Source organism: Erinaceus europaeus, chromosome 10, assembly GCF_950295315.1.
Source record: "Erinaceus europaeus chromosome 10, mEriEur2.1, whole genome shotgun sequence".
NCBI lineage: Eukaryota > Metazoa > Chordata > Mammalia > Eulipotyphla > Erinaceidae > Erinaceus > Erinaceus europaeus.
The window spans coordinates 99,910,910-99,923,071 of record NC_080171.1 but is presented as its reverse complement, the minus strand read 5'-3'; the positions used below and the strand labels follow the sequence as shown (position 1 = coordinate 99,923,071).

The 12,162-nt window shown below is 50.3% G+C and overlaps 1 protein-coding gene across 2 annotated transcripts in view; it reads left to right on the top strand.

Moving 5' to 3' along the window:
* SH2D3C (SH2 domain containing 3C) overlaps positions 1-12,162 on the top strand; it is a 39,887-nt gene that overhangs the window by 16,123 nt on the left and 11,602 nt on the right. The window contains exons 1-3 of one of the 2 annotated variants that reach the window (XM_007528852.2): positions 5,392-5,825; positions 9,399-9,527; positions 10,733-11,187. In XM_007528852.2, coding sequence (XP_007528914.2) covers positions 5,544-5,825; positions 9,399-9,527; positions 10,733-11,187 — 866 coding nt within the window. In that variant the 5' untranslated portion in view covers positions 5,392-5,543. Of the gene's footprint in view, positions 1-5,391; positions 5,826-9,358; positions 9,528-10,732; positions 11,188-12,162 lie in introns of those variants that run through there. The other variant, XM_060200217.1, reaches the window with a different exon arrangement.

Genomic DNA, 12,162 nt, shown 5'->3' with positions numbered 1-12,162 from the left:
ACACAGGTTCAAGTCCCTGGTCCCCACCTGCAGGAGGAAAGCTTCACAAGCAGTAAATCAGGGCTGCAGTTATCTTTCTGTCTCTTTCCCTCTCTGTCTCTCATCCATCTCATTTTCTCTCTATTCTATCAAAATAAGAAAGTTATGTGTCAGGATGGTCAAATGGTCTTAAGGTACCAGACTCAAGCAGTGACCAATGCCAGTTGGAGGGACACAGGGACATACTTCAGCACCTGATGAGGCTCCGGTGCCAGACAAAACAGTGTGACCACCTTCACTGATGGGGCTGAGGTCCCTGCAAGGCTTATGGTATTTGCCCTTTAGTTTTTTCTTTAAAGCATTTCTTTTTAAAAAATATTTTTATTTACTTATTATTGGATAAGGACAGAGAGAAATTGAGAGGGGAGGGGGAAGATAGAAAGGGAAAGAGAAGGGGCCAGGTGGTGGCACACCTGGTTGAACACACACATTACAGTGCCCTAGGGTCCAGGCTCGAGCCCCCAGTCCCCACTTGCAAGGGGAAAGCTTTACAAGTGGTGAAGTAATGCTGCAGGTCTCTCTCTGTCTCTTGCTCTCTCTCTCTTTTAAACTTTCTTTTTAAATATTTTATTATATTTATTTATTTATTGGCTAGTGATAGTCAAATTGAGAGGAAAGAAGGAGATAGAGAGGAAGAGAGACAGAGAGACACCTGCAGCACTTGCAAAACTTTCCCTTACAGGTGGGGACTAGGGGCTTGAACCTGGCTCCTTGTACATTATGACATGTGCACTCAACCAGCCCCTCAGCCCCTGTGTTTTGCCCTCTCTATCTCAATTTCCTTCCTTCTCAATTTCCGATTGTCTCTATCCAATAAACAAATAAAAATAATTTTTAAAAAATTTTAAAAAGAGAATGTTGAAAAGAAAGGGAAAGAGACACTGCAGGCCTGCTTCACTACTTGTGAAGCTTCCTCCTGCAGGTGAGGACCAGGGGCTTGAACCCGAGTCCTTGCACACTGTACTGTGTGCATCACCACCTGGCCCCCTCCCTTTATTTATTTATTTATTTAAATTTCTTTATTGGGGAATTAATGTTTTACATTCAACAGTAAATACAATAGTTTGTACATGCATAACATTCCCCAGTTTCCCATATAACAATACAACCCCCATTAGGTCCTCTGTCATCCTTCTTGGACCTGTATTCTTCCACCTACCCACCCCAGAGTTTTTTACTTTGGTGCAATACGCCGATTCCATTTCAGGTTCTACTTGTGTTTCCTTTTCTGATCTTGTTTTTCAACTTCTGCCTGAGAGTGAGATCATCCCATATTCATCCTTCTGTTTCTGACTTATTTCACTCAACATGAATTTTTCAAGGTCCATCCAAGATCGGCTGAAAATGGTAAAGTCACCATTTTTTATAGCTGAGTAGTATTCCACTGTGTATATAGACCACAACTTGCTCAGCCACTCATCTGTTGTTGGACACCTGGGTTGCTTCCAGGTTTTGGCTATTACAAATTGTGCTGCCAAGAACATATGTGTACTCAGATCTTTTTGGATGGGTGTGTTGGGTTCCTTAGGATATATCCCCAGGAGAGGAATTGCAGGATAATAGGGTAGGTCCATTTCTAGCCTTGTGAGAGTTTTCCAGACTGTTCTCCACAGAGGTTGGACCAATTGACATTCCCACCAGCAGTGTAGGAGGGTTCCTTTGACCCCACACCCTCTCCAGCATTTGCTGCTGTTACCTTTTCTGATGTATGACATTCTCACAGGAGTGAAGTGGTATCTCATTGTTGTCTTTATTTGCATTTCTCTGACAATCAGACTTGGAGAATTTCTTCATGTGTTTCTCGGCCCTTTGGATCTCTTCTGTGGTGAATATTCTGTCCATATCCTCCCCCCATTTTTGGATGGGGTTATTTGTTGTCTTGTTGAGTCTGGCAAGCTCTTTAAACTCTTGTCTGATGTATGGCATGTAAATATCTTCTCCCATTCTGTGAGGGGTCTCTTGGTTTGGGTAGTGGTTTCTTTTGCTGTGAAGAAGCTTTTTAATTTGATGTAGTCCCATAGGTTTATACTTGCCTTAGTCTTCTTTGTAATTGGATTCATTTCATTGAAGATGTCTTTAAAATTTATGCAGAAAAGAGTTCTGCCAATATTTTCCTCTAAGTATCTGATAGGTTGTGGTCTAACATCCAAGTCCTTGATCCACTTGGAATTTACTTTTGTATTTGGTGAAATACAGTGATTCAGTTTCATTCTTCTGCATGTTTCAACCCATTGTTTCCAACACCATTTGTTGAAGAAACTCTGCTTTCCCCATGTAATAGTCTGGGCCCCTTTGTCAAAGATTAGATGTCCATAGTTGTGGGGGCTTTCCCTTTATTTTCTTTATTTTCTTTTATTTTTTTTTTTTACCAGAGCACAGATCAGCTCTGGCTTATGGTGGTGTGGAGGATTGAACAAGGAACTTTAGGGCCTCAGGCATGAGAGTCTTTTTGCATAACCATTATGCTATATACCCCCACCCCCTTCCTTTAGTTTATAGGAATAAAGAAAAAAGTAATTTAACTGGCCCAGGAGATGGCATAGTGGATAAAGCATTAGAGCCCTCATTCAATTCCCACTATCACATATGCCAGAGCCAAGCTCGGGTTCCCTGGTTTCTTTCTCTTCTATTTTATTTTATCTTATTTTATATTATTTTTTGGATAGAGACAGGAGTTGAGAGGGAAGGGGGAGCTAGAGAGACCTGCAATAGTGTTTCACCACTTGTGAAGTCTGCCCCCTACAGGTTGGGACCGAGGGTGGCAAGGCTTGAACCTGAATGGCTCATGGCAAAGCAACGCACTATCCAAGTGCACTATTTCACCAGCCCTAATAATCTATTTTAAATAATGTAATTTAGAGGCTGGATAGAGCACCTGCACTGCCTATGTGCAGGCCTGGCACTACATGGGAGCTGCCGTGACAGCTCTGGTGCTGTGGTCTCTTCTGAAATGAAAGGGTGGTCCACAATAACCCTGGAGGAAAAAAAAACCAAACTGGCAGGTTGGTGGCATACCTGAGTGAGCATACATATTACCATGAGTAAGGACCTGGTCCAAGCCTCTGATCCCTAAGTGTATGGGAGAGGGAGTTTCATGAGTAGTGAGGCTGTGCTGCAGGTCTCTCTTTCTCTCTATCTACCACCCTTCTCTCAATTCCTCTCTGTCCTATCAAATAAAATTGATTAAAGTTAAAAGGAAATAATAAAGGCTGGTAGAGTTCACTCTGTGCCATACTCTGGGACCTGGGTCAAGTCCTGGCACAATGGGAGCACCACTGACAGCACCAGAAGAAGCTCTACAGATGGCGGAATGCTGCTATGATTTTCTCTCTCTACCTCCCTCCCTCCCTTGCTCTTTCTACCTCTTTATCTAAAATTAAAAGAGAAAACAATGGCCTGGGAATAGTGAGATTACAACATGTCCAAGGCATAGTACTTCAAAAACAAATGAAGAAAAGAAAACCTACTCTAGAACTGATGGAACAGCCCTCTTAACGATGACATCACAAGGATGCTGGTTTTTACTTTAAGCTGTAGACAAGGATGGAACCATGAGTCAGTTTCCAGAAATGCAGGGCTGGTAAAATAGCTCACTTGGATAGTGCACTGCTTTGCCATGTGCATGACCCAGGTTTGAGCCTGGCCTCTACTGCACTGAAGAGTTTTGATGCTGTTGTTTCTCTGTCTTTTTTTTTTTAAATATTTATTTTCCCTTTTGTTGCCCTTGTTTTATTGTTGTAGTTATTATTGTTGTCATTACTGATGTCATCATTGTTGGATAGGACAGAGAGAAATTGAGTGAGGAGGGGAAAAGAGAGAGGGGAGGAGAAAAATAGACACCGGCAGACCTGCTTCGCTGCCTGTGAAGTGACCCCCCTGCAGGTGGGAAACCAAGGGGTCCAACTGGGATCCTTATGCCGGTCCTTACGCTTTGTGCCATGTGTGCTTAACCTACTGCACTACCACCCGACCCCTTTCTCTTTTTTAATGTTTATTTACATGAGAGAGACAGAAAGAGAGAGGGGGGAGAGAACCAGAACATCAGTCTGGTACACAGTAATGCCAGGGATCAAACTCAGGCCCTCATGCTTGAGAGTTTGATGCTTGGGACCTGGTAATGGTGCACCTGGTTGAGTGCACATGGTACAATGTATATGGACCCGGGTTTGAGCCCCTGATCCCCAAGCAGTGCTGCAGGTCTCTCTCTCTCATCTCCCCCTGCCTTCTTTATTTCTGGCTGTCTCTATGCAATAAATAAAGATCTTTTTTTTTTTTTTTTTTTTTAAGAATTCAATGCTTTATCCACTGAGTCACCTCCTAGGCTTCCAGTGCTATGGTCTCTTTCACTTTCTCTGCCTCTCTGTCAGAAAGACGGCTATTCTTGCCCTGAGATACTCAGCTTCCAGCACTCTGACTAGGAGCTGAATCCTTTGATTCTATGGCAAGGATTCTAACCTTCCAAGTCCATAAAATTACAAGCTTCTTCAACTTCAGATGTATTGGCAGAAAACCATCAAGCAAAACAATTGCATCCTAGAAAGGTGAACCAACTTGCCTGAGGTCAAGAACCTCTCAAAAGATTTTTTTCCCCCTCCAGCTCCCAACTATATATGATTCCACAGCTCCCAGTTGGCCATTTTCCCCTGTTTAATTTCAGTTAGGGACAGACAGTGAGAGAGAAATAAAGGAGAGAGACTGTTCTGCCATCCATGGAGCTTCCCTTGCAGGGGATAGGGTGCGCACAAACCCACACTTATGATCATGGTAAGGTGTGCACTCCACTGGGTGGGCTATCTCCCAGTCCCTCAATAGGATTTGAACCCCAGGCTGATGCAAAATCAGCGATAACTCCCTTTGCACTGAAAAGCTTATTATTCTAGTATCAAAAGTCCAGATTCCAAGACACTAAATTTGAAAACTAAGAGCGTGTGTTTGTTGAGCACTCACTCTGTCCTCTCGGAATACATGTGTCTGCTCAGCTGGTGCTCACAAGAGTTCTGTGAGGTCCGCATAGGTGTTTTCCAGAGGAATAAACCCTGTCTCCAAGAAAAGGGGCTGGTGGGGACCCTTTTATTCAAGCCATATTCGTGCTCTAACCACTGGCTTTCTGCTCCCCCGGAGCCTGTCGGTTGAGCATCTCGAGATTCCTAACAGCGGCCTCTTCCAACCAGAGATGAGAAATCCTGGGCTCCAGGACATTTCCTGGGGCCACAAAGGATTTGGTCACAGTCATGCAGGGATGTTTCCAGCTTTAGATGTATGATTTAATTTAAAGTCTCTGCCCGCTTGGGGTCAGAAGGGATGCGGCAAATGCGGAGGAAGCAGGAACCACCCCCTTGGCCGGCCCGGGGGTCCTCACACCCATCGGTGTCCCCCCCCATCCCCCGACGCGCCCCCAGAGCAGAACCTTAGCTCCCGGTCCCCGACCGCTGCCAGCTGGGGCTCTCCGGGCTCCTGCGCCCGGGGCTAGGGGCGGGAGCTGGGGGCGGGCGAAGGGAGGAACAATGGCCCCCTCCCCTCCCCTGGCCGGCTGGAGGGTGGGGTCTCCCTGCCCCGCCTCCCCGCTCCTCCCCCGACCAGGCGATGAGGTAATCGCGCCGCGGAGAGCCAAGCGCAGCCGGTGCCCAGGCTGGTCGGTCCCCGCGCCCCGGTCCCGCCGGCCGCCGCCCCCGGCAGCGCCCCGGCCCCGGACCCCCGGCCCCACCATGACCGAGCGGTGCAGCCTGTGGAGCGCCCTGTCGGCGGCTGCCTGCTGCTTCTACCGCGGCTCCTTCGTGCAGGTGCAGGTGAGGGGGCGGCTCGGCCCCCGCCGGGCGCGCGGGTCCGGGACCCCTGGCCACTCCGCCCGGGGCTCGGGAGTTGGGGAGATCTTCAGTTGCCCGGTGCCGGGCAGGGTTCGGCCGGGCCGGGGGTGCAGGCTGCGGGAGGGGGCGGGGTCGTCCCAGCCTCACCTCTGGGCGCCCAGGGGTGAGGGTCCGCTGCCACTCCCGGAACTCGGGATTTCGGGGGCTGCAGTGCCGGTGCTGCTGGCGTCCCCGAGAGGAGCTGGGCTGGGACAGCGGGCACCAGGAGGTGGGGAGCCCCGGCGTCCTGCTAGCCTCCACGAGCGCTCAGGTCCCAGTGGCTGACCCAGGCAGCCGGGCTCCCCATTGTACCGGGAGCGCCGGGCTCGGGTGCGCGGGCTGAGTGAAGGGCGGGAAGCCCAGGGCACGCCATGGGGGCCGGGACTAGGGCCGGTGCGCCCGCCACCCTCTTGCCCTGTGGGTGGGCTCGGGCAAGCTCAGGGCGTGCGTCTCAACCTAGCCGGCCGGGCAGTGCGGGACGGCTCCTTGGCAGCGAAAGGGTTAAACGGAAGGGGGTGGAGGGGAGGACCCGGACCCCGCCTCTCTGCAGAGCATCATCTGGGGATGGCTTTGCTTGGGGTGCCAACTATAAGGGAACTAGGGAGAGCTTGCAGGGCGCGGGCTTCTGGACAGGGGTTTGGACCCGGACCCGGGGTTCTCAGTGTTTAGTCTCCCAAGCTCCCTGGGGGACTCTGGGCGCGTCACCCCCGTGCTCCCTGGGGCGCACACACGCTCCGAGTCCGCTAGAGTGACGGCCCCACCGGCAGCGGAGCGCAGCATCCCCGCGCCGGCCAATCAGGAGCGCGCAGGCCGGGAGGCGGTGAGATCATCTCTGGCCAATAGCAGTGCGGTGAGCCCAGGGATGCAGCATTCGTGCCCCCAGCCCCCCTCTTTTCTGGGGGGAGTCGCCGACCCCCAGGTCGAGGGGGACTAGGGCACAGAGACCCTAGGATCTCTCACCCTTGGGTACAACATTAGAGGACCAAACTTGCCCCTACAGATGATCACTGATCAATGATTATACCTGGAGAAGTGGAGCTCAGTTTCCCATCCTCTCCTCCCTTTTACAGAACCGGCTGCCCAGGGAGGGAAAGTGACTGGCTCAAGGTCACGCTGTTGCAGGCATAATCTTGGGGCTTTCTTTGCTCCACGCCTCTCTTGCTGCAGCTATGGGATCGGAGAAGTGCTCCATTGCATGCTCTGTGCATGGCCAAGGGCTCCCAGAGCTGGGGTGTGGGTGTTCTTTTCCCAGTGACTCCCACTCTTCCCTCCCTAGGGTGTGGTGTAGTACCAGGAGGGAGGCCAGGGACACCCTCAAAGAACAACAACCCCCTCCACTCCCAATAGTGTAGGTATCTGAGGAAGTACAAATTTCAGCTCAGTCCTGGGCCTCCCTGTCACATAATCTCCCTCAGGCCCTACCTGCCCCTGAGCAACCCCCTTCAGTTTTCAGAGCACCAATAATTCCTCAAAGTCCACATTTTTACACACCCATCACCAAGCTGCCCCTGACCATAGACTGCATTGTCCCCCCAAAATCTCTGCCTGGACTCCTCTCTGTACATATCTGTGACACTTTAAAAACCCTTTCCCCAACCCTCCTCCCCATGCCCCACTCTGTCCTGCTGTTGCCTGGAAGACACAAGACACTCCACACAGCAGATTGAGCCTGCCCCCAAATACTTAAAAACCATATATGGCACTGCTGTGGCCTCTGGTTAAGCCCCAGCTCCCCGAGGCAGTCTCATAACCCTGCCACACCTGCCCCCTATCACCCCCCCCCAATCTTTCTGAAGCCTTTCAGGCCCTTTCCCTAGGGGCTTGGCTCTGCCCACAGGGCCTGACCAAGCTGCTTTCTTTCCAGCAGCTCTTCCACCTGCCCTCCAGTCTACCTGCCCTCCCCATCCTGATGCTATTGCCTGTCTCCCTGAGCCCCTCGTTAGGGCTCCAGTGAAAATACTGCCTTTCAGGGACTCCACCATCCCTGGTTAGATAGAAAGGGACACTTTGCTCTGCTCTAAGATATTACCTCTCATGCTGTCTCTGTGTGTACCTCTAAACATTCAGAAAGCCTAGGATTTCATAGAGTTCTCTGTGCCCCCCACCCCCAACAGAGGCTGCCTGTTTCAATGATTTTGGGGCTTTCAACCCAAAGCAAGGACTTGATGCTGAAATATTGGAATCAGAGACTAGCTGTCTCTGAAGCTGGGAATCAGGGTGTCTTGGGAGCAGTGTCAGTGGGGTGAACAGGAAGTGTGGGAGCAGAGAGGGTTGGCTAATGAGTTCCATGAAAAAGCTAAATAGGCAGGAAATGGACTGACAAGGTTGTCAATTGGGCTGAAGCCAGACCCATCAGCGCCCCCTTTCTTCTGTCTGTCATCTGGCCTGTTCTGGGATCTGTTTGTCCTAAAGCAGTCATCTTTGGGCCCTGGAGGTGGGAGAGGATAGGAAGCAATATCCTCACGGTGACAATGACATCTTTTTGATAGTCACAGTTTTCTGGAGTGTTTTTCTCCTTTCATCTTTGCAACACAGTAGAGTAGGTTCATATCTGTCACCGAACCCATTTTACAAAGGAAGATACTGAAGCTCAGACAACTCTGATGGCATAACCAGAACCAGTCTGGACTCTGTGATGGGGGTACACACAGCTGCCTGTGCTTAGGGCTGCTATGTGTATCATCTTCCAACCCCAGGCATCAATGACCAGGAAACCAGGATTATCCCCATGGGCAGGTAGAAGAGGGAAATCTTGGTTGGGTATTTTTTAGTGAGTGCTCTTATACTTCCCTTTGGACCACAGTTTTCCCTGACAAGGAAATGCAAAGGAGAAAGGGCTTTAGGAAGTGTAAAGGATAAGGCAGATGTCTGTGTGGGGGACCTCCGTAGCCCTACTTACAACTGTCCCCTCCACCCTTTTACTTCACCACTCCACAGTATATGTTCATCCACCCAACCCTAAGTTTGTGGCCTTGCCAGGATACCAACAGGTTTACAGCCTACTCTCCTAGATCCACCTCTAGAAATACTCTCCCCCACACAGCTTGACATCTTACTTCAAAGTCAGTTTGGTGAGCCTAGTGCATAAGTGTTTTGTAACTGTCATCTCCCCAGGGGAAATTTTCAGCAAGCTTCTCCTTCTGAAAGCCAGGGCTCTTTGTCGCTGTCCAGTGCTGTGGTGCTGACCACAGGCGGCTCAAAGGTCCATGCTACTTTTCCTTCCCAGCTGAGACAAGGAGCTTCCATGAAGACAGAGCCTTTTTTCTTTGTTGCACAACTTATTCCTGACTCATAGCACATGGTCTGGCACAGAGGAGGCACTCTTTGGAGAGGATTGATTTTTCCCTTACTCCTGCCATAATAGTAACTCATGGCATAATAGTGACATTCCTGGCATTTGTGCCCAGGGACTCCTAAGGTCCTGGGATAAAAGTTTTCCTGGATTCAGAGGCAGTTGGAAAGGGGAGAGAAGGGAGACTTTGCATTGAATGCCAACTCTTGCTGTCTCCTGCCCAGTTCTCCAAGGAGAAGTATATCCTGGACTCATCACCAGAGAAACTGCACAAGGAATTGGAGGAAGAACTTAAACTCAGCAGCACAGACCTCCGCAGCCATGCCTGGTACCATGGTCGCATCCCCCGGGAGGTGAGTGGGCCTTGTGTTTTGATCTCATTTCTAGACCCTTCCACGTACCACCTTAGCCAGCAGCAGTCCAAAGAGGCTCAGACTTAATGCTTGGTAGGTCCAATCAGAGTGGACTGGCATGAAGTCTGTTCTGCTGTTTACTGGTTTGAACAGTCCCTTCACCATTTCAGCCTATTTTTTTCTTATCTGTAAAAATGGAACCCAGTGAATATTATAGCTCAATGTTATTATTGTCATTACTGTTTATTTTATGGTAATTGTAACTGGTCTATACATCAGTCTTTTTTTTGTGTGTTTGAGTAGTATTAATCCTTTGGCAACTCTGTTTTTGGCAAAGTTGAGTTTCCAGGCTAAGACACAGACTTGGACCAATAGTCACCTGCTCCCTCTTCCATTCACTCTAGTTTTTTTAAGATAGAGGAGAGAGAGAGAGGAGAGGGAGAGAGAGAGAGACAGAGAGACAGAGGGGGAGAGGCACCATAGCACCAAAGCTTCCTTCAATGCTGTGGTGGTAAGACTCGAATCTAGATTGCACAAATGGTAAAGCAGTGCACTATCCAAGTGAGCTATTTTTCTGGATCTCTTTCATTCATTCTATGATGCTTTGCCAAACACCAACACTGCCAAGTTCTGTGCTGTGTATCAAGGATACTGAGATGGGTACAAGAGTTGGCTCAGAGTGGAGACTGACAGGCAAATAAACAGCAGAATCCAGTGAGAGAGATGTCAGCATGGAATGTGTGCTCAGCAGGAAGTATGGGCAAGTCCTAAAAAGGGGGCATTGAGGACAGAACCACTATGAAATATAGAGGAACTCCCCAGATGGGCAGGGCAGAAAGGTTGAGAGAAACTTTGAGGTACAAGTTGTTCTAGAGCACTGCTTGCTTGGAGAAAAGGAGGCAGGAATTTCCCTCTGTCCCTTGTGAGCCCCAAGGAGAGGGTTGAGACCTATATTTCAGATCATGGTTATCTTCAGTTCCCTTATACCCTGGGTGCCTGTGGTTCCACTCCAGAGTTAAGTCCGCCCTTTCCTGTGTCCCTGTGTCCCTGAGACAGGGTATCTGGGCTAAGGCGCTGCCTCTGAAGGTGGGGTCCTTGTGTCTCTCCTCCCAAGCTGGAGAGATCTCTGTTTACCACCTCCCCTGGGTCCCAGGCTTCTTCCCTCCTTCCCCTGATACCTCCAGTCTGACCCTTGCCTCCTGCAGGTTTCGGAGACTCTGGTTCAGCGTAACGGTGACTTCCTCATCCGAGACTCACTCACCAGCCTGGGGGACTATGTACTCACATGCCGCTGGCGCAACCAGGCCCTGCACTTCAAGATCAACAAGGTGGTAGTGAAGGCAGGCGAGAGCTACACCCACATCCAATACCTCTTTGAGCAGGAGAGCTTCGACCACGTGCCTGCGCTGGTGCGGTATCATGTGGGCAGCCGCAAGGCGGTGTCCGAGCAGAGTGGCGCCATCATCTACTGCCCAGTCAACCGCACTTTCCCCCTGCGCTACCTGGAGGCCAGCTATGGTCTAAGCCAGGCCAGCAGCAAAGTGGGCAGCCCTGCCAGCCCCTCGGGCTCCAAGGGCAACCACATGAAGCGACGCAGCATCACCATGACAGATGGGCTCACCAGCGACAAGGTCACCCGAGGTGATGGCTGCTCTGCCAGGTAGGCAGAGACCTCCCACTGTCCCAGAGAGGGGGCCATTGCTTGCCACCTCTGCCCACCTCTTGCTAGGCCAAGGTGGGCATCAGAGCACCAGGGCTCTGGTGATGAGTCATCTCTGCTGCCCAACTCTCAGCCACATTTCAGCAACACCTGATCAGTGATTTGCGCTGGGTGAGACCAGGCCTCCATGGCAGCAAAAGCCACAGCAGGTATCATTCCTGATGTCCTACTGTGTGCCTGGCCTCCCGCTGAGTACTCTCCATGCCCAGTCTCATTGGCTCACATGTCCCCACCCTGGGAGGTGGCTCCTGTCCCTACCCCCACTTTATAGATGAGGGGTCAGACTTGGAGGGAAGCCGCTTGTGACAGTGGCAGGAACCTGTGCCCTGTTACATGAGTGCTCAGCCAGGTGCATCACCACCCAGCCCCAGCATTTGGTAAAATAAAAGGAGCGTATGACAGACGGGATGATGGAAGGCAGAAGTCCATTTTTAAAATTAATTGGACAGTGCTGTTTATAGAAAGAAATTTCTGCATCTCTGTTACTGTTCTGAGAGCTTAACTTCATTCACTCATTCATAACAGGGAGAGAGAGGGAGAGAGAGAACACCAAGATTCAAACCCAGTGCCTGTGCTGATTTCTGTGACCCCAAGCTGTTTGCAAAGAGACTCCTCCTGTGCCACCGGCACTCAGATAAGTCTTCATGGTGCCATAGGTACAGGCCTGAGCCAGGGGCTGTAGAATTCATGGCTGGGAGCAGGGGTAGATAGTATAATGGTGATGCAAAGAGACTTTCATGCCTGAGGCTCCAAAGTCCCAGGTTCAATCCCCTGCACCACCATAAGCCAGAGCTGAGCGGTGCTCCAATTAAAAAGAAAGAAAAAAAAAAAAAAAAGAATTCACGGCTGGATCCCCCATGGCCAGCAGCCCCTCACTCTGTGCTTTGGAACCAATGTCCACAGTGGTGCCAGATC